General features: G+C 36.6%; 1 protein-coding gene across 3 annotated transcripts in view; it reads right to left on the bottom strand.

The window, feature by feature from the left end:
- Positions 1-619: 619 nt before the first annotated feature.
- Positions 620-22,099, bottom strand: part of WDR75 (WD repeat domain 75) — a 29,629-nt gene continuing 8,149 nt past the window's right edge. For all 3 annotated transcript variants that reach the window (XM_053597380.1, XM_053597379.1, XM_053597378.1), the window contains 18 exons: positions 21,846-21,936; positions 18,201-18,325; positions 16,248-16,318; positions 15,253-15,372; positions 14,758-14,846; positions 12,793-12,951; positions 11,712-11,771; positions 11,507-11,622; positions 10,316-10,491; positions 9,208-9,365; positions 8,054-8,234; positions 7,481-7,575; positions 6,847-6,942; positions 5,976-6,145; positions 5,176-5,235; positions 1,693-1,839; positions 1,212-1,303; positions 620-949 (listed from right to left, as the gene is read on the bottom strand). In XM_053597380.1, the coding sequence (XP_053453355.1) occupies positions 745-949; positions 1,212-1,303; positions 1,693-1,839; positions 5,176-5,235; positions 5,976-6,145; positions 6,847-6,942; positions 7,481-7,575; positions 8,054-8,234; positions 9,208-9,365; positions 10,316-10,491; positions 11,507-11,622; positions 11,712-11,771; positions 12,793-12,951; positions 14,758-14,846; positions 15,253-15,372; positions 16,248-16,318; positions 18,201-18,325; positions 21,846-21,936 (2,211 nt within the window). In that variant the 3' untranslated portion in view covers positions 620-744. The remainder of the gene's footprint in view (positions 950-1,211; positions 1,304-1,692; positions 1,840-5,175; positions 5,236-5,975; positions 6,146-6,846; positions 6,943-7,480; positions 7,576-8,053; positions 8,235-9,207; positions 9,366-10,315; positions 10,492-11,506; positions 11,623-11,711; positions 11,772-12,792; positions 12,952-14,757; positions 14,847-15,252; positions 15,373-16,247; positions 16,319-18,200; positions 18,326-21,845; positions 21,937-22,099) is intronic.

Here is a 22,099-nt window from a genome sequence, read left to right as displayed (position 1 = left end):
AGCCACTGTTAATACTCTTTTTCATATTACACAGCTGGATACTTTCCAGATAGCTTTCATGTATCAGGGAACTGGAAAATTCAAGATGTTAAGTTGTTAAGATGCAGCAGTTTCACTACTTTAACATAAAATGGGGAAGGACTTAGATTATTTTCTACTAGCAATGAGACATTGGGCCAGGCAATTCCAGTTTAGAGTTCTCAGATTTTTAAGCATTCCATATTTTTGTCCCTAGTGGTTTCTGTGGAACACCACATAATCAAGTCAATTCTAAATTTCTCTAAGAAAAATAAATACACTAAGAGGAATGTATCAAGACTTCCAATCAGTTCAGGTCATATTTGATCACCAAATAAATTTTGACGTCAAACTTAAAGCAATTAACAATATCAACTAAGCTTTTGGATTTCCAAAACCTCTTCTATCTCCAAGTTGCTGACAAGGGAATATCAGCTATATAAATTCAAGTCCCAGGTCTATTGTTATCACCTGTGAAGAAACTACTTACTTATTTTCTAAGTCTGATGTGTGATTCAAAATAAAAAGTGAGATGAGATAATATGTGAATGTATCCAGTAAGCAGTAAAGCATGACGCAGATACAGCTGCACACTGCCAGATTTTTTAAAAAAGTAAAGCCTGTTAATATTTATTTTAAGAACAGACTATTAAGACAGATGTTTTTGGAATACCAACATAGAATAAAAAAACACAAAGTCCAAGAACCCTCCCCCATCCACAAAGCCTAAAGAGCAGCTATCCAGCTGTAGTCCACTTTCCTAAATTTTCTCAGTTCCTTTTCTTCAGCTTTTGACAACTGACGTACAACATCTTCTCCCAAATCTGTGTCATTTGTATCCTGAACCTTTTTAGTAAAATCATTTTCTTCATCTGAGTCATCACTTTCTTTTTCTTCTTTCATATCTATGTCATTAGGCATTTCTTCAGCACTTAAGTAACAGGATAAAATATAAACCGTTATTGAGTACACTTTAAAAATTGTCAATTACTATAGAAAAGTAGGGAAATTTATAAAAGTATAAACTTAAATCATATACCAAATTAAAAAAAAAACTCACATATGCAAAAGATCATTTAAAAGCTTGTGAAATAGAGATAATACAGTAGAAGAATACTCTATAGGATAGCACAAACCATCCCCATTTGGTTTCCCAAAACCGAATATCTAAAATATTTTAAGAACTGCTTTACCTCTTGGTCTCTTTGGATAGTAGTAATGAATGTACAAACATCGTACACAGGAAAGAAGCAGATGGCAGTACGTGAGCTGGAGTGTGAAGAAGCTAGAGTGAAAACAGAAAAACAGGGTTGCACTGAAAAAGATTATCCTTGGTACAGACTATTTCTTCAATGTCCTGACTCAGTACCTTTTACTGTAAATGTCAAGAGTCAAATATGAAAAGGCTTCTCTCACAGAAAAGCCAAACCAAAGAAACACATACTTTCACCTTCCTATAATTAATGCCAACAATTGGTCCTTCCCATGCATGCCAGGTCCAGACCAAAATAATCCCAAATTATGTTATTTAGTTTGGGTAAAAAGTTTTATACGTAGTATCATACAAATGATTACTTAAATAAATGTTATTTGTCAGATTTTATAAAAACTCCAACCTAAGGTGCTTTAAATGCATTTAATTTATTTCACATGGTTGCTTTACTGACCGCTTACCTCATTAACTGCGGGAATGTTTTCTGTTAAGGGTAGTTGTACCAGTTCATTGTCTAAAGTTTCATTTAACTTTTCATCCTGCTGCTGCCTGTGCTTTCCCAATATGAAATAAAATGGGGTTGTCAGAAGACTTTCTTCTGCTAGCAGCTATAAGGATTTAAGACAAAGGAAATGTCAGTAAAAAGGAGGACGTGCTCTTGACTAAACAAGCACTACAGAATCATTAAGCATCTAGGATAGATAGAAGGAACTTTAGAAGTCATCTAGTACAATTCTCTCATTTTACAAGTAAAGCAACTGAGGCCTAGTATACCATTTACGCGGGGAAAGCCAAGTAGCATCCACATCATGTTGCAAAATTCCACAATTGCTCAGGAGCTGGTAATCACAGTAGCTCTGTAAGTAGGGACAGGATGGGGCTTACAAAAAACAGCAGATGGGGGCGGCGCCTGTGGCTCAAAGGAGTAGGGCGCTGGGCCCATATACCAGAGGTGGCGGGTTCAAGCCCAGCCCGGGCCCAAAACTGCAAAAACAAAACAAAAAACCCCAGCAGATGGAATGGTTTAAAGTTCATTTTGAGAGCACTCAGCTTCCTAAATCTCCTTGTCAGCCCTAGCAGAAGGCTGTATGCTTTTAGGCTGGGGGGGTGGCAGGGGTACCAGCTTCACAGACAGAGGCAGTTGTACTTTACATCGGGGGTTTCTCAGAACACTGGAAGCAAAGGTCTAAATCCTTCGGATAAGCAACTTAGAATTTTATCTGGGCAATGTGACCAGATCAAGAGAAGATCTAAAAACACAGTTGACACTTGAGTAATAAGGGTTTGAACTGTGCAGTCCACTTATTTGGGAATGTTCTTCAGCCTCTGCCAGTCCTGAGACAACCCCTCAAGGCCAATCCCTCTTCTTCCTTCTCCTCCTCGGCCTACGCAACATGGAGATGATGAAGATAAAGACCTTTATGATGATCCATTTCCACTTAATATTTTCTTTTCCTTTTAATTTTTGGAACATTTTCTTTCTTCTAGCTTACTTTATTCTAAGAATATAGTATATAATACATATAACATAAAAAACGTGTTAATTGACTATTACAAATAAGGCTTTGGGTCACTAGTAGGTTATTAGTAGTTAACATTTGGGGGAGTCAAAAGTTAAAAGTTTTCAATTAAATGAGGGGTGGATGTCCCTAACCTCCACTTCGTTCGAAGGTCAACATGACATTAGAGATTTTCTCAATAAAATAGCTCAGACAGTAGAGGCCTGAGGATAAGTTTCACAGAGGCAGAGAGTTTCCAAATAGCTTTTTTGCCTACTTTTAAATCAGAATAGCCTGACAAGAATCATCAGACTCTGATGAAAACCTCTAAAATGAAATGCAGCAATCCAAAAATATTGAGAACAAAAATGCGACAGAAACAGACCATGCAAGGGAAAAAAAAATTGATGATAAAGATGAGGAAATGTCTCAGGAAAGAGAAAGAAAACAGGCCAAAAAAAAAAAAAAAAAAAATTACAGCATCATTTCTATAAAGTCCAGCACCAAACAAAAGAAGTTACAGAAAAAGAGCAGAGAAAATAAGGGGGAGAAAGTAATTAATTCCTCTTTAGTCCTCTACTCAAAACCCTCCAAAGGGGCCTACATTTCTTTTTTTTTTTTTCAGATTATTATGAGGGTATAGATGATTAGGTTACATTGTTTGTGGGTGTTAGGTAGAGTCCAAGTTGCAGTTGTTCCCTCACTTGGGAGTGGTGCCTCTTAGGTGAAAGCACACCAAGTCTCCTCCTCCTTCTCACCCAGTTGCATTTAATTGTGTTTTTCTCTTGTGTGGGTGTGTATTTGTTCATCTACTGGTTTCATATTAGTATTGAGTACATTGGATTCTTGCTTTTCCATTCTTGTGACACTTTACTAAGTAGAATGTTCTTCAACTCCATCCAGGTTAACACAAAAGATGTAAAGTCTCCATCTTTTTTAGGGCTGAATAGCAGTCCATGGCATACGTATACCATAGTTTGTTATTCCCTAGGGCCCTATATTTCACTCAGACAGAAAGTCAAAGTTTTTCAATAAAGTCTGTAGAGACTTCCCTATTTAAAACTGTAAGCTGTACCCCATGTCCCTTTTCCAGTATCTCCCCAGCCCACAATAATTACCACCTTCTAAAATATTCCATATCTTAATTAATGTTTATTCTTTACTCTCTATACCTTCCTGTAGACACCACAAATATAGAGACTTGACTATTTTGCTCACTAATGTATCCCAAATGTCTAGAACAGTCCCTGGCATATGGTAGATCATAAAGAAAAAATTAAAGAATGAATTAAAAGAGTTTTTGGAGGAAAAAAAGTCAAACTACAGATAAAGGATCAAGAATATGAATAGTTATTGGACTTTTAATAATTCTAGAAGCTATAAAACAACAGGATAATAATATCAAAGTTTGAAGATTTTCAAACAGATCTATAATACCCAATCAAGTGGGAGAGAGTAAAAGCATTTCCAAACATGCAAGGTCTTAAATCTACCATTGATGCACAAACAGAACGTGCTTCACCAAAACAAGGGAGTGACCAAAGAAAAGAGGAAAACTACAGAATCTAACATAGTTAAAGCGAAACAAATGTCCAGACTGATGGTGAATGTAGATACTGACTACGGTGCATAGTTATAGTAGTTAGTACAGACTGAAGCAAGTCATAATGCTCTTAAGAGATTTTTCCCTCACAACTTAAAAGGATACCTAAATGTGATTGAAAATACTGAGAGAAAACTTATACAACCTGGGTAGACTCTGGGGTTGAATTAGGTAAGAAGTTAAAGAAAACTAGGCAAGTGAAAAAAAGAAGGCAATCATTAACTTCAGAGAAAACAAAAAATTGATCACCAAAAAAAAAAAAAAACAACAATCTGTGAATTACTACATGGTTGGGCTATGAGTTGTGTTTACATGGCTATGACAACGAATACCGACCCAACCAATTTAAGATGTATCTATATGGGGAGAATTGGGGGACAAGTAGAGGAAGTATGTGTTGTGTGCATGCAGGGAGTGGTGGTGTAAAGAAAGATAAAATTTAAGCTTCAATAGATCAGAGTTAACAGATAATACCTAAATCTAAACAATCCAGAATTAGAAATATAAATATGGTTCTTAGAGATACAGAATTAAATTAAAAACTTCAGCTAAGAGTTCAGAGCACCTGTCTTTGTGCTAAGGGAAGTGGTGTTGTAGAAGCTATTCTTGGAGAGCCTTGTAGAACTATTTTTTAAAATCACAAGCATGTATTACTAATATTATAAATTAAAACAATTTTAAAAGGATTACAACTTCAAAAGAGCACATCAGTTTACAAGTGTATGGTTTTAAATTGTGTTTTAGGGCCGAATGAAACATTTTTCTCACATCTTAGTTCTAAATGATAACTGTCTCTTTTTAGGGAGGCAATGCAGCCTGCACTATGAATGGCTAAAACATACCTGTTTGCTTGTTGGTGTGAGTTTTTCTTCTGGAGACTTTGTACTGAATGTTAATAAACTCTGAAAAGAGAGATCAATTTATGATGCAAAAGATAAATTATAGAGTACAAATCTAAATAAGGTGTGAAAAAATAGAAAGATCTAGCCAGGTGTTGTGGTGGGCGCCTGTGGTCCCAGCTATTTGGGAGGGTGAAGCAAGAGAATCACTTAAGCCCAAGAGTTTGAGGTTGCTGTGAGCTGTAACACCATGGCACTCTACCCAGGGTGACATAGTAAGACTCTGTCTCAACAACAACAACAACAAAAAAGGTCAATTTTTCATTTTGTTACATGTATCTGACCACAGACAAGGAATAAATGATTTAAAGCTTAATAACCACTGTGAGAGTTACAAGATTTTATTCTGAGATATATTTAAAAACTGGTAATGAGATAAAATACTGACATATCAAACTCAAATCAATATTTTCTTTTAGTTGCATGCCAAACGCTAAAATTTAAAATACGTGAACCATGCTAATAAATAAGATTTAGAGTAGATGCCTTCATTTTTGCTGTCACAGACTTAATGCAACTAATACTTAAAGAACCTCAAAGATATGAGGTAAGTAAAGGGGTAATATTACTGTGTATTCACACAAGTAACACTGCTCTATTAAACCTGTTAAGATAATTACTTTTGGGAAATAATCCTTTAATGAAACTATTTCACCTAAACACACTCACACCAATAGCCAGGGGCTATTACACTCTAAAATTACATGTATAAAGTGATCACCCTTCCTGATGGGGGCAGTTACCTGTGATTTTGTTAGGAAGTAAAACTGGGATCTGTTCAGCCATTGGTAAGCTTCTGAGGTGAATGATTCAGGGACATCTCGTGGAACAAACACTCCCCACTGGACTTCCTCTCTAGAGATATTCTTTTGAATATACAATGGTCTCGGCTCACTAGGTTTAAAAACAAATACTAGAGAGAAAAAAACAAAGAGACAATAATGTTTTGCCTGCAAAGGTTAGTTCTAACCTCAGATTGGCAGATGAAACTAATTCTGGGACTTGCCCCATTAAATAAATGGCCCAGGTCATGATTGTTCTAGGCTTTGATTCAGCAAGTCTTACTATTTACTGGGTCCCTACTATGTGCAGCCAGTGAGGAATGAAGGCTATGAAGATGAAGCAATCTCTGTTCCAGAGACTAGGGCCTAGTGCAGGAGACAGACACCAAAACGCAGGGTGGCCATAAACTTCGTGTGCAACTTAAAATAGTAACTATTTTCAATTGCACATGAACTTTATGGCAACCCTGTATTACTAAAACAGTATTTTGTCTTAAGTACTAGGAAAGAAATATGTAGAAATTGCTTCAAAAGCGTGGAGGATGACCAATTAAAACTTCTTGAAAGAGTTGGGAATGCTTCAAAGAGGTAAAACCTCGAGTGGATTTTGAAGACTCAGTAGGAATTGGTCTGTAGAAAAATAAAGAATATTTTTGGTGTGCTTGGGACTAAGTATGAATATACACAATAACGAGGTGGTGGTGTTGGGACAAGGAAGGACAATGCCTCAGGCAAAACGGCTTCATGTGAACATCTGATTTGAAGGCAAGCTTGACTCGAATTATGATAAAGGTAACAGACCTTCCCTTACCATTGTATGGTTTGTACTTACAGTCGGAGCCCTCTGAGGACTGAGAGACTGCAGCAATATTCTCTGAATCAGGATCAGGTTCCATAACTCTAATGTTTAATTTTGCACTCCACTCCACTGTGGGGAAAAAAGGTTATTCACTTCTAGGAAAAAAATTACCAAAAGCTGCTGCTAAATGTATGCAAAATGTTAACCAGAGTCACTGCAGAGAATGTAAAAAAATTATCATGTATGTTCATTACTTAGCAACTACCACACCCTGAAACATATACTCAAATGAGCAGAATGCCACCAAGTTCACATTGTTAGAAGGACATGGAAGACTGTGGTACTTGCAGGTTAATCTGAATTACAAATTGGTGAAACATTCCTCAAACTGTTATGATGGAGACTTCTGAGGGCATCAGAAAGTCATACCCACCAAAAACAATAGAAAAAAGCCAGGATAACAGATGCCAGCTTACTAACAATTAAGGAGCTTATAAGTCTGTTACATGCCCAGCATTCTAAAATTTGGTGCTATGTGATATGAAAAAATTATATATTCTCTGGGTACAGAACTATAAGATATAACCCCTAAGTCCTAGAAAGCCCAAGTTTAATGTCAGCTTCCTGTTTGTTTTGCCAAAACACTTTAGAGTAAAAAATATCTTACATGCACAACTGAGCAGGTTCCAACAACAAAGAATGCCACTTTCAGTAGCACCAACTAGATACTTTGAACATGTCAATCTCCCAAAGCAAAGGTGCCTAGATTAAAACCATAAAGAAGTTAGCAACAGTCAGTCCTAGCACATTTAGTTACATAAGACTATAGGCTTTCAGGCACTGTATTAGTTTTATGCAATTCAGATATTTTAAACAGACACATGTTTTTGTTAATAATTATCTTGAAGAAAAAAGGGACTAATGAGTACAAAAGGAAAGGTTTATTCGGCTATTTTATTTCTTTAGGAATCAAATTTGATGACTGATTCTCTAACATGCTGTACAGTATACCAATTAATACATAACAGAGAAAATGTATATACAGTTTACAAAGTCATTAACAAAAACCCTATTTTATGCTCTTTACCTAGAAGAGGAAAACTTGCAATTTGAATTGTAAAGAAAAGTTTTATAAAGTAAATTTATAATCAAATTATTCTCAGAATCAGAAACAATTTCATTAGCTCCCTGCCATCCTGTCCTCATGCTCAGCCATGTACCCCCCAAATGATTTACCTACCTTATTTTCCCAGCTCGTTGGCAAAATGTACATTTAAGTTCCCATGTTCCAGAATCCCATATTGTGACTATTTCCTCAAAACTAACTGCTAATAAAGAGCCATCTTCTGAGAAACTACAGTTAGTTGCTTGATACTTGTGATAACTACCCACAAAGTCACAGGTCCAGCCAACAGCTTTTTCTGTGGAATACAAGCCATAGCATGCAGAATAAAAGTTAGATACGTTACAGTAGCTGCCTGCACCCCCCTCCCCCCACCAATGGTTTTGAACTGAACCGAAGTTTCAGTTCAGGGGTCACCTGTGGTCTGAAGATAGGTGAGTAGAGCACAATGAGATACTCTGAGAGATCATCACAGTCACATAAATTTTATTACATACACTGTTGTTACTGTTCTATTTTATTATTACTTATTGTTAATTTCTTACCATGTCTAATTTATAAATTAAACTTAATCACCAGAATGCTGTACAGGGACACTACAAACAGTAAGTATTAAGAAACAAAGACATTTAACAAAAAAACCTGCTTTCCACTTCTTTAAACTAGAACTGCTAGAAAATATTGATTGGTTTGAAATGTATGCCATTCCTGGAGAGACCTTGACCTCCCCCTAGTGGAGCAGTGAACAAATGATCAGCAAAAGCCCTTGTTACTGTACACTCAAAAACTAGAATAATCAGCACATGATTAATCAAGAATACCATTTTAAAAGTACAGATTTGAGCACGGCGCCCGTAGCACAGTGGTTACAGTACCAGCCACATACACTGAGGCTGGAGGGTTCAAACCTGGCCTGGGCCAGCTAAACAACAACGACAACTGCAACAAAAAATAGCTGGGCATTGTGGTAGGCGCCTGTAGTCCCAGCTACTTGGGAGGCTGGGGCAAAAGAATCGCTTAAGCCCAAGGGATTGAGGTTACTGTGAGCTGTGACACCATAGCACTCTAAAGAGGGCGACACAGTAAGACTCTGCTCAACAACAACAAAAAAGTACAGATTTGGGAGAAAAGGTATGAAAATATAATCTCTTAAATCTATTAAAATTAAGCAATATTCTGAAAAATTAAATTCCTAGAATTGATGTAAGTCATGAGATAATTATCAATTCTCAAAACTGTACACTTTCACATACTATTCTTGATTAACTTACTGTATATATCAGAATCATCTGTTAATATCCACACTTTGAAGTGGCCATCTTTACTAGCTGTAACCAAGGTAGGCTGTTCAGATTTTTCTGCATTACAGAAACAAAGAGCTGTGATGTGGTCTTCATGTGGCATGTTAATCTTTGTGTTAAGAACAAACCTAGTTGGAAGGAAACCAGAATTTATTCTTATATCACAACAAACATTATTACACGAGTTTAACAATTTCTTACATATTATACCTTTTACCATATCATGCTGAAGAATGGGCAACTAACAGATTATCACCTAGCATGACAAACAATTGTATGCTCTAATGGTCACAGGATGCAGGGTGTCCTGGTGTGACCATAAAACTCAGATGCCTGTCTACTTTTAAACAAAAAATGGAATGGTCGTGAAAAACCTCACTTGTGGCAAGAAAATACAGAAAGAAAACCACTTTTTCAAACTGCCTGGGTAATTATTTACTATTCTCAGTCAACAAAATAATCTCCCAAAGCTTGTTTCCAGCTTAAGAGGGTGGTGCTGTGAATGAAAGATAACTTCCACGAGCACCCAGCTCTTTAAAGAACATCAGGACAGCACAGTGTCATGATTCTAAGAATGCATAAGTAGTTAAGACGGGTGACCAGGGACAATCAAACTCTCCTGGGCCATTTTCTCACCTACAAAGTGTGAACAACAGGCTTATCTTGCAGTGTCCTTTTGAAGATTAATAAGACAATGAGTATGAAAGCACTAAGGCTAGTCCTTGGCATGCAGCAGAGACTTGATAAGTGGTTGTTATGGCCACTGTAAGAGAAGCCATCAGGTTTCTTACCTAATCACAGCGCCCATCCTACACTATGCCACAACTCCGCCTATGTTCCTACTTTTTCAAGGAAGAGCAGGAGAACATTTGGATTCTATTCCTGGATGGCAGTATAACCTGGAGCCCATCAGTTAAAGTGTAACTAAACAAAGGTTTTAGAATGACACCCCCTCCACATCTCTGAAATAAAACTTATCAAAATGAAACATCTTAAAGACTAATAATTGAAACCATAAAATAGGAAGTCAAATATTGTATACTTTGAAATTAAAAAGTGACCATATAGGTAGTATTACCCTTGTGTTTTCTTATTAAATAGCCACAGTTTCATTTGCAATTCAAGCTCAGTTTCCTTTTCTTGTCGTTGTTCCACTGTTGCAAGCCAGTTACCAAAGCAGCCAAATGCAGCCTTTGTTAGTTCAATTTGAATCAGACCATAATCATTGATGAATTCTTGCTGTATAATATCTAACTGATGGGTTAAAAAAATTCAGAATATTTATTAATGTAAATGTAAACATCAAAGCATTCAAAGAATGATAATGAACTACATCCAAGACAACTTTTAGTTTTATCTGTGAATTTTTAGACAAAGGCAAATAGAATCTAATTGTCTCTATGGACCCTAATTTGGTGGTAATTTTCTTCAATGACCTTGAATATGAGTGATGACTAATAACCATTCTATGATGTAACAGTGCTCCTGACTTATAGTGCTTTTTCTTATTTCTAAGAACACACAGTTTTACATAAAATCTCAAGGCTAGAATCCACATCACTACAAACAAAGAGATCAGAGATAAACTCAGTCTTCATGAAGTGAACAAAGACAAGCAACATTGTAAATAGGCCAGCATTTTACTTATGGTTGTTTTTAAAAAACCCTTCTTTACTTATTTACTAAGTAAATAAAGTGCCTAATGTTAGGGGTGCTAAGTACTGGGAATTATAATAGATGTGTTTAAAGATTAATAAGCTTCCTTTCTTTGAAGGGTTTAAAAGACCATGGAGAGAAAGAGATAAGGCATTACATGTGCTATGACAAGAATCTAGAGGTCCAAGGAGAAGGTGGGGCATCTGCACTGGATTACATTTATCAGGATTATAAGAAGCATTCCTCTTTAATCTACACTGAAAATGTTACCTTCATATGTGAATATGATACTGTTTCATCACAACACAGAAACAGATTTGTATCATCAATCCACATACTGTTGCCTGTGTCCTGCACAGACATGTGGAACAGCTAACTGGAGCACATTCCGAAACAAAATGAAACGGACACAAAGGGAGCAAGTGTAGATGTGCCACTGGTGTACCTGTAATCTCTAACTGTGGTCTAAGTAACTACAGATACTACTGACTGTGGTCAAGTAAACACGGGCAAAGGATCCTGTTTTAGAAGGTACCAAATATATCACTTGACCCCAGAGGTCCTATACAGGACTTCACTGGTTTTAAGGCTAGTTAATGGATCAAAATCTTACATTGTATAACTGCTTATCACTCTGGAGAGAATAAAACTGTAGGTGGCCAGGTTTTCCATTCAAAACCAAAGCTTTAGTTCTTGGATCAATCATCAAACCAGTGAAGATACTCCTATCTACAAAAGAAGTGACAAACAACAGCTGAAATCAAGAGAAACGTTGACTCTTAAAAGTACATGATCCCAAATTCTGTGTTCTGCAGTACCTTTCACCAGGCCTTGAATTACTGCAGATGCCTCAAGGTTTCGGTGAATCACTACTATCTCTGTGGGCAAAAAAATAAATATTTAAATATAAATAGGCCAGAATCTCAAGGTGAAAAAGTCACCCGAATTTATATCATTTTTTAAACATGCCAGAATACAGAACTACCTAGTGAGTTCAAATAACTTGGAGTGTTACTAGAAAATCCAGAATTGTTTGCAATTCAGTTGAAACACTAGGTGCTGAAAGTGAGGGCTTTTCTGTTAGCGTCTTTAACTTTGATCAGTTGTGCCTACAAATGGATTATTATAAGTGTTAATTCAGAAACATATATATGCATGTATGTATATGGTCAGAAACTCTATGTATATATATCATATGTCTATATCTATATCTACATAATGTAAAGTTTTGGACATGATGGCCATAAATAATTGCACACGAACTTTATGGCCACCCTGTGCACGTACTTGTATAGAGTTCCTGACATATATATATGTATATACATTTTTATATAAGTCATGGCACTAATAAATTACTCATAGTTATGTTCTTTTCTTGAAAGAAATGGAAGCAGATTTAAGAAGAGACCGTGGTCTAGGTTAAGTATCAACCGGATGAACAAAATCTTGTAGGAATCTAAGACTGCCTCTATTTCTATCAGAATCCACAGGATTCCCACACTAAGATAACTGGGGTATCAAAAGAGAATCTCACAGTATGCTATTGAAAATGCCATTATATATGTGAAAGCACTAAAGCCCATTTCCAGATCCTTCCTTCACTTCCCCACATCATCCCATACTAAAAGGTTTTGAACATATTAGTGGCATAACAATACCCAGATACACTTAAGACCTCCATTTTCATAAAAACAATTCTGAAAATGTTGGATTCTGGTGGCATCTGGGAGTAAAGAGGAGTGAAAAAAGAAAAAATGGAAGAAAAAAATGCTTGTTAAGTCTTATACCACTCCCTTAGTTTTGGGTCTCTTGGTTTTCCATACCCTACAGAAGCTAGCTGATTTGTGGCACATGTATTACACAAACTACGTTGCCTCACAGCAACAAATTTAGACTTACTGTTATCTGAGTGAGAAGTACAGAACAAATCTCCTGCAGGTGAGACTGCGATATGTTCAATAGTAGCTCCTAAACGGGGGAGAAACTCCTTATTCTTCTCCACTGTATCACGCCACTCCACCAGTACCGACTCACGACCACCACTCAGCAGACTGGTGCCTTATGTTCACCCAAAGAATTTGAAAGGACAGTGTTTGGGAGAAAAATAAAAACAAAAAAATTAACGTTTTTATTTGTCCTACCAAATTAGAGAAATAAACTCTTTTAAAAAATAAACAAACCAGTCTTTTCATATCTTTTAATATACTTTCAAGACAAATGATCACTGATTCAGGGATTTTCCTTTCTAGCGACATCTGACTAGTTTGTTGCCAACCAACTTTTCTGTCAACTAGAAAAGCTGAACAAAATGAGTATCTTCTCAGCCCAGATAGTTTTGTTGATAAGTTTTCCCAGACATTTAAGAAGGAAAGAAACCCGTTTTAGACTCTTCCATGTAACCACAAGAGAACACTTCTCAACTTGTTTCACAAGACAGTTGTGCTACTCTAGCAAAACTAGTACACTGTAAGAAAAAAGCTATAAGCCAACTTCATGACAGATGAAAATTCTCAAACAAAATATTAGCAAACTGAATCCAATAACAGCGAAAGGATACTATGTCATTGCAGAGTTTACTGCAATGCAGAATGAGAGATTATTTGAACAGTTAAAAAATAAACCAATGTAATTAACTTCATTTACAAAATGAAAGCAAAAATCATTATCTGAACAGATGCAGAAAAAGTAAATGACAGAATTCTATGATAACAACACTCAGAAACCCAAAAATTGATAAGACCTTTTAAATCTCTCTAGAATTTCAGAGAAACCTACTAGCAAACACTATACTATAAGATAAAATATTAAAAAATTTCTCTATGCTTAAAAACAATATTGCCATTTTTACTCAACAGTGTAGTAGGATATCCTAGTACACAGAAATGAGATAAGAAAGGTTTAAAGACATTTATTTTTCAGGCACATAACCTTCTCTAGCACCTAGTAACCTTCATATAGGACCAGTCATAATGTACTGACGTAAGTAACTTTTCACCACATTGAGGGTGAGGGTGATAAAAGTAACCAAAGACAAACGTATTTCACTTCTGTTAAAGACCATCTTATTTTTCAAGGAGGTATTTTTACTCACTACAGCTACACTCTCATGTAGCTTTAAAATGAAACAAAGATCGGAATTAATCTAAAATACTGAATCCTGAATGAGGCAATCTAATGGTTGAAAATAATAGCTTTTAAATCAGACCTAGGTCCAAATCCCACTTAGTAGCCGTATGACATTAGGCAAATTAGTTAACAACTTCAAACCCCACTTCCTTTACTTAAGATGAGAATAATTATCCCTCTCTCGTAGGGTCAAGGATTGAACCAGATAATGTATATAAAGCACCTGCATAATTATTTGCACCTATAAAGTATAGCTATAGTTATGAAACATATGTACTTAGCCATGTAGTCATAAATTAAAAAAAATATTGCATAAATACAGTAGAATCTCTATAGTTGACTAGCTCCTTAAGTTGACCTAATCTATTTTGACCTAATTTTCATAGACTAGATGTATACCACATGTACTAAGCTGTAGTTCCTTATGTTGACCTCCTCTGTATGTTGATCAGTTTGTTACAGTCGCTGGGTGGTCAGCTTACAGAGGTTCTATTACATGGCATTTATGGTAATAATAGAGACTTTATCACCAATTACCCTTTAGAACTGTGAAGAGCCTTGAAACCTAAAGTACACAGCATTGTGCTTTACAATTGTATATCACAGGGGTGATATACAATTGTTTACAATTCATTTGGCCCTTGTAATTTTAAATCCTTCAAACTATAAACACAGAGAACTAAAACACTTGATTCATACACTTCAAAAGTTCATTTTAATTATTAAACCTGCCCTTACCTGTCACTGAAAAAGCCAAATCCATAACCAAATCATGGTGCCAATGTAAACATGTGTATGTGTACTTCTTATCATCGTTAAAATTCCTCCTATTGGAGAAAAACAAAACTGCTAAATTAATTTGTGTAGGTGTTAAGTTAGGAAAATAATGGCATGCCAAATATAATAAACACATGCCAAACATAACAAATCATAACACCAAGCTTACTGGTCCTCTAACAAGTCACTTCTACAGGTACCATTTACAGGGCCCTCTCAGCTATTCCCTATTGTCACTCTTTCCTCTCTGGATAAAGGCTGCCAAAGAAAGTTCTCTTCAATAAAACGGTTATAGGCAACGTAAACTTTTTCACTCCCCCTACCAGCCTAAAGGAAGAGCACAATAATAAAATGGAGGACATTTCTTAGGCTCAAAAGTCGCCCTATTCTGCAGGACTTATATAAAATACAGAGTAGGATAGAAATGATCACCAAGGTCTTAACGAGTTAACTGACCAAAGGCGGATTTTGCCATCCTTGTGACCAGATGCAATGCAGTCTTCCTTTGGGTGACACGCTACGCATGTGAAATTGTTCTTAGAATGTTTCTTATTTCTTGATGATGACAAAGTAAACCTAGGAGAAAAAAAATGTCCCTTAAGTTTTCTGGTAAGTGGTGATATAATTAAGTAAAAGGGAGTTCCCAGCCTTATCAATCATAATTGGAGAGTTTTCAGAATTCAATGAATTTAAATGAAGGATATTTTTTAAACAAAATTATTGATCAAGAATCAAGCATTGTTTTATAAATATATGTTAATATACAACATAAAGTTCATGTGACTAATATTCTGCCATAATAATCTGTCTATGAAAGCCACTGATGTTTACATGAAGACGGTCTGTTCAGTGATTTTTTTTTTTTTTCTTTTTGGTCTGGGCAAAGCTTATTCAAAATTCTCATTGAATCTAAGTTTTGGATAGAGGGATAAATAAGCATAAGAAATAATATCTGAGATAATAACTAGCTAATACATCTAAAGGAACAAAATTCCCCAGGTTTCTGTGACTAACATTCCCACAACTCTACCCATTGTGGGTTAAGAACTGTACTCCTGGGCGGCGCCTGTGGCTCAGTCAGTAAGGCGCCGGCCCCATATACCGAGGGTGGCGGGTTCAAACCCGGCTCCGACTAAACTGCAACCAAAAAATAGCTGGGCGTTGTGGCGGGCGCCTGTAGTCCCAGCTACTTGGGAGGCTGAGGCAAGAGAATCGCTTAAGCCCAGGAGTTGGAGGTTGCTGTGAGCTGTGTGATGCCACAGCACTCTACCGAGGGCCATAAAGTGAGACTCTGTCTCTACGGGAAAAAAAAAAAAAAAAAAAAAGAACTGTACTCCTATACCTTGTGGTCTCATAACCTCTTGTAAATGAAACTAGAAACAGCTTTGGCTCACAGGATGAAATATAATAAACTCTTGAGAAAATAAAGCTTAACAAGAAAGCATTCTTACCTTGATGTTGTTTTCTTTTTGAAAAAATAAACAGACAAGTAAAAGTCCCGCACTGCAGCAACGTATTCTCCCTAATATTTCAAAGAGAGGGTGGCATTCACAACAACAGTCAACACTTTTGAAGATCACAAAAATTAACATTAAAGATAATTTTGCTCAGCAGATTAATAGTGTATTACATAATATGATACACTCTATTTCACTATAGAAAGGATAATTCTACTTTTAAAATGATTAAAAAATTAAAAGATGAGCTTAGGTTCTATTTCGTACATTTTCTGTTCTTTGGAATCTACCATTTTGTTCTTAAATTCTAAAACCAAACTCTCTTGTTGTAAGTAGAATGATTTAAATTTTTTTCCATTATGGAATAATTTGCATACAATAAATGCCATGTTTGACGTATGTACACATTCACACAATCACATTTTCTTCACTAAGAAATGTTCCCTTTTTCTTCTTCTCAGTCGTTCCTCATTATCACCCCCTCCATGAGCACTATCCCTTTCTTTCTTTCTTTTTTTTTTTTTTTTTCTTTTAGAGACAGAGTCTCACTATGTTGCCCTCAGTATGGCGTCACAGCTCAAAGCAACTTCAAACTCTTGGGCTTAAGCGATTCTCTTGCCTCGGCCTCACAAGTAGCTGAGACTACAGGCACCTGCTACAACACCCGCTTATTTTTTTTTTGCATTTGTCATTGTTGTTTGGTGGGCCTCTGGGCTGGGTTTGAACCCCCCAGTCCCGGTGTATGTGGCTGGCGCCCTAGCTGCTGAGCTACAGGCACCGAGCCCACTATCCCTTTCTATCACTGTAGCTTATTTCTCTGTCTGTTGCAGAATGTCATGCAAATAGAATGATGCAATATACATTCTTTCCCATTTGGCTTTTTGGGGCAGCTCATTTTTATGAGGTTCGCCCTGCTCTGATGCTCCTTCTCGATGCTGAGCTGCATCCCACTGAAGGCGCACGTAGCACCATTTGTTCCATCTATTGGTGATGAGCATCTGAGTTATTTACAGTCTGGAGCAATTGCCTAACCTAATCATTCCTGTACATATTTTGTGGGCATGTTTTTCATTTCTCTATGTAGGAGTAGAATTGCTGGGGAAAGGTATTGATTTAACATTTGCTCTGCATCTTGCCAAGATTGACTAGTCTAGTGGATGTGAAGTGCTATGTCTCTGTGGTTTTAATTTGTATTTAATTAGTAACTAATGATGCCAAAATGATGTTAAAGAAGTTTACTTTGGGATATCAGCCCCTTTTAGAATACCACCAAAATAATGCTATACAATTTAAGGCTAAGGAAATATGCCACTACGATGATGTCCAGGGCTCTTGGATGATATTTGATGTTAACATAGTAAAGCAATTATTAATAGAGTGTGGCTAAATACATTAAGGTATAAACATCACAGTTATTATGCAAGTAAGAAAAAAAGATAAAATGACCTCTGATCCTGTTTTGAAAAACCTGTTTTAAGTATCTTATGGAAAAAGCCTAGAGAGTCCTTAAATTTTATCACTGGTGAAATTATTCATTTTTTTTCTTTAATTTCTAAATTTTCTACAATGGGCACATTAATTATAGGTGGGGAGGCTATATTTTCTAAAGACGCATAATCTAAAATAAAATGATCATCCCATTGTAGTGGTGGGTTGCTAAAAAATAAGTAAAATGAAATAATTTAAATGAGCTTTTACACGGGAAAAGTACAAATACCAAAGTATTGATGTTTTGGGGACAATTGGAGGGTTTACAAAAGCAATAGTGCAGAACATCCAAAATAAGAAAAAAATACCATAAATATACGCTAAAGCAATGCAACAACTTCTTAATTACCTACACAGATAGAAATCAAGGCAATATCAAATCACTCTAATTGCTCAAAGGAAAGCTTACAGCAAAGACATTTTATGTAAAAAATAGAAAAGCAACCAAACACAATTTACCTCATTTCCAAAGGCAATGCACTTGGGTGACTGGTTTATATAATCCAAAACAAAGGACAGCTCCTTAGCTTCTATTTCCTGGCTTGAAGATTTTGGCAATTTCACTGAAACCAGCTGAAATACATCTAGCCAAGGAAAGCTACATTAATAGAAACCTCTAGAGGTGAACGTGTGCATTTTATTCACAAACCATTAATTGGTACTCTAGAATTCATCTCATGCCAAGATAATTCTAGGTTATCTTTAACAAAAAAGGTACTTAAAGTTGAATACTTTTTGTTTGAATACAATAGTTTTAAATGGAAGTCTAATTCTTTTTTTCTTGAGATAGGGTCTCTCTTTGTCACCCTGTAGAGTACTGTAGAGGCATAGCTCACAGCAACTTCAAATTCTTGGGCTCAAGCAATCCTCCTGCCTCAGCCTCCTGAGCATCTGGGACTACAGGCACCCATCACAACACTCAGCTATTTTTAGAGATGGGGTCTCACTCTTGCTCAGGCTGGTCTCAAACTTTTGAGCTCCAGCAATCTATCCCTCTCAGCTTCCCAGAGTGCTATAGGATTACAGGCATGAGCCATGGTGCCTGGCCGGAAGTCTAATTCTTTAACTCATATATGTACATGCCCCATATGTATAGAAAAAGAAATCAATGTGTGTCTTACTAGGGCATTCTATTCCGAAAGCACTAAGCTGGGCTTTAATATGGAGACTGAATGTAAATACTGCTGAACTGTGTAGCCCAAAGCAACCAACCATCTGAGAGAGCTTTCAGAACCACTATGAATGAGCCAGTGTTCCTAGGATCTGTAATATTGACACGTTCTTCTCTTTACATCCATTTACAAAACTTTCTCCCTAAGCTTTTTTTATTTTTCTTTTTTTCCCTCTGTTGCCTGGGCTGCAGGGCAGTGGCACTATCATAGCTCACTGCAACCTCAAATTTCTGGGCTCAAGTGATCTTCCTGTCTCAGCTAGAACGACAGGAGTGTACCACCATACCTGCTAATATTTTTTATCTTTAGTAGAGACAGATCTTGCTCTAGCTCAGGTTGGTCTTGAACTCCTGAGCTGAAGCGATTCTCCCTCTCACCTTCCAGAGTGCTAGGGTTACAGGCATGAGCCATTGGGCCCAGTCCCTACGCCCTTTTTTCTCATAGTACAAGCAAAAGTCCTTCCAATAGTCCCACAAGGCTATATATAAGCTATTCTCCATTGGCTCACTCCAACCAGCCTCTCTGCTACTGTGTGAACATGTCAGGAGTGCTCAAAACTGCTTCTGTAACACAGCCGTGTGGCTTACTCTTCTTCCCCGGGGGATTTTCCCTGACCACTTACTAACTATTCCCTCAGCGATGTCTATTTCCTTCCCCTACTCTATTTTTCTCTAGATACCTTTCATCTCACTATATCATCTAACTGACCTAGACAGCTTACTGCTGGGACCTGCTGTGTGTCTGTCTGTTCTGCGTATCCAGAGCAGTATCTAGCCCATGGAAGGTGCTCAATAAGCTACTGGATGATTGCATGATACACAGTCATGAAGTTCTACCCCCAAAAATGATGAGTAAATACAAGGGTAATTTGTTTTTAAAACAGGGAAGTAATTTCAACATGATTTTTACAAAATTTTCTATCAGAGGCTCTGGTTTTGGGCTGTGGAATACAGACGACACAAGAAAGGGAGTGTGTGCTTATATTTGGAGTATGAGAGGTGAGTTGTATAGTAAGCAATCAGCTAGCACAGGGATCTTTTCAAGCATAACTGACATTTTTAGGTAATAGATATCTGGATTTTCATGTCGGTAACCATCATGTGCCCAGTACTAAAGAGCAATGCTAGATCCCATTATGAATGGAATTTAGATCACAGGATTTGAAGTTTCCATAGTTACCTCCAAAAGGCTAATGAACTAGATCATATTTTAGATCAATAGTTTTCTAGCCTGTTTTACACTCAACTGGGGAATTTTAAAGTAAACAATTAGGCCCCATCACAGAGAATCTTATTATTTAAACACCTTCGGTAATTCTATGTGCAGGCAGTGTTGCAAACTACTTCTCTTACAAGCATGAGTAAAATGTTTTGCTACAGCTATACTACCGTTCCAACTGGGAAGTCATGAGGTGAGTAAACATGGGTGATGAGCAGAATCATCTGGGAAAGTATTAAAATGTAGATTCCTAGACTACACCCCAGACCTAGTGAATCAACTGCTAGTTAGGGAGATTATGAATGTGAATTTTTAGTAGGCATGTGGACTGATATCAAGGATCTGCGTATTTATATATAAACTATACCATACATTTCAGAAAGAGTGCTATCTTAAAATAGTCATCAGGGAAGACAACTTAAGAGTGTTGTTATTTCCAGAACACTATCGCAATATTCTTTGGAAGTGGCTTATGAGCCACATCAGAAAACTAAACTTAATGGCATAAGTTTAATAAATACACTATAACTCATTATAAGAGTTGGCACTAAATGATTTTCAGCTAAAAAACAGATTTAGGTTTCACAGTTTTGACTAGTCAAAAGTTACTGTACTGCAGTCTATGGTATGTAATAATTTACAAATTTGTTTCAGCAAAAACCCAAATCATACCAAAACAAACAAACAAACATGATAGAAAGGGCTCACTTAACTAATAAACCCTGAGCCAGCCTGGCTCACTGCCTACTGACCATTGTAAAGCTGCTTTGTATTTGTAACTCTGAACACAACTGTATTTTACGGAGGACAACACAAAGTACAGTGGCATTCTTGAATTCTAGGATTAGAAAATTTCTTTGAATTTATCCTTCTTGTTAATGTTCTAACAAATTCTATGATAAAGGACAATTATTTATAACTACTGATATTCCAGGAATTCTTAAAATGCTGATACATGGGAGTTTTGATAAAATAATGTTCCCAAGTAGTAAAAATGTTAATTCATAGTAATTTAGTCACACCACTGGTTCTTAATAATATCAACCCATTTTCTTTCTTTTTTTTTTTTGTAAGAGACAGGGTTTCACTTTGTTGCCCTCGGTAGAGTGCTGTCCTCACAGTAACCTCCAGCTCTTGGACTTAGGTGATTCTCTTACCTCAGCCTCCCAAGTAGCTGGGTCTATAGGCACCCGCCACAATGCCCAGCTATTTTTTTTTTTGTTGTTGTTGTTGCAGTTTGGCTGGGGCCAGGTTCGAACCCTCCACCCTTGGTATATTGAGCCGGCGCCCTACTCACTGAGCCATAGGCGCTGCCCATCAACCCATTTTCTATACCACTTCCTACAGCAACTCAACTTCAATAAATGAAAGTGCTCAATGATGGGTATAATGATAATGATGCTTCAAAGTATTAAATGTATCAAGTTCGGTTGGAAGACAAATTCTAGCCCACCTTTGTAAAAAACTGCTTTATGCTTTATGATTTAGCTCTGTGGTCTATTAGCATACAGAAAACCATCCGTTCCCTCAGTGTATTTTAGAACTGATAATAAAACCTCCCCAAATGAATACAGTAACAACAAAAGAAATTTAAATGCCAACTCCAAAACCTGTTAGCCTCAGATGAAAACCAGATGTTCAATTTTGAGAAAAGGTAAAATGCAAAGAGGCATTCAATGCCATACAAAACCAGAATAAGTCAATTATACTATACCTGGTTTTTCTTTATTTATTATAACAAAGATAGAATCCTCAGTTTGAGTAACAGTAAAGAGGGCATGAAGTTTACATCCAACTATGAAAGTCTGAAAAATAAAAAGCACCATATTGTTTATTGTCTGTTTCACCCAGCAGAACATAGATCCATGAGGCAGGGACTTTTATCTGTTTTTCTCACTGCTGTATTCCCAACAGGAGGAGAATGCCTGGCCTAGACGAGACAACCACTACATATTTGTTGAACAGCCT

Source organism: Nycticebus coucang, chromosome 7 (assembly GCF_027406575.1).
Source record: "Nycticebus coucang isolate mNycCou1 chromosome 7, mNycCou1.pri, whole genome shotgun sequence".
NCBI classification, from domain to species: Eukaryota; Metazoa; Chordata; class Mammalia; order Primates; family Lorisidae; genus Nycticebus; species Nycticebus coucang.
The sequence above is the reverse complement of the archived record's forward strand: the minus strand, read 5'-3'. Positions and strand labels throughout refer to the sequence as shown.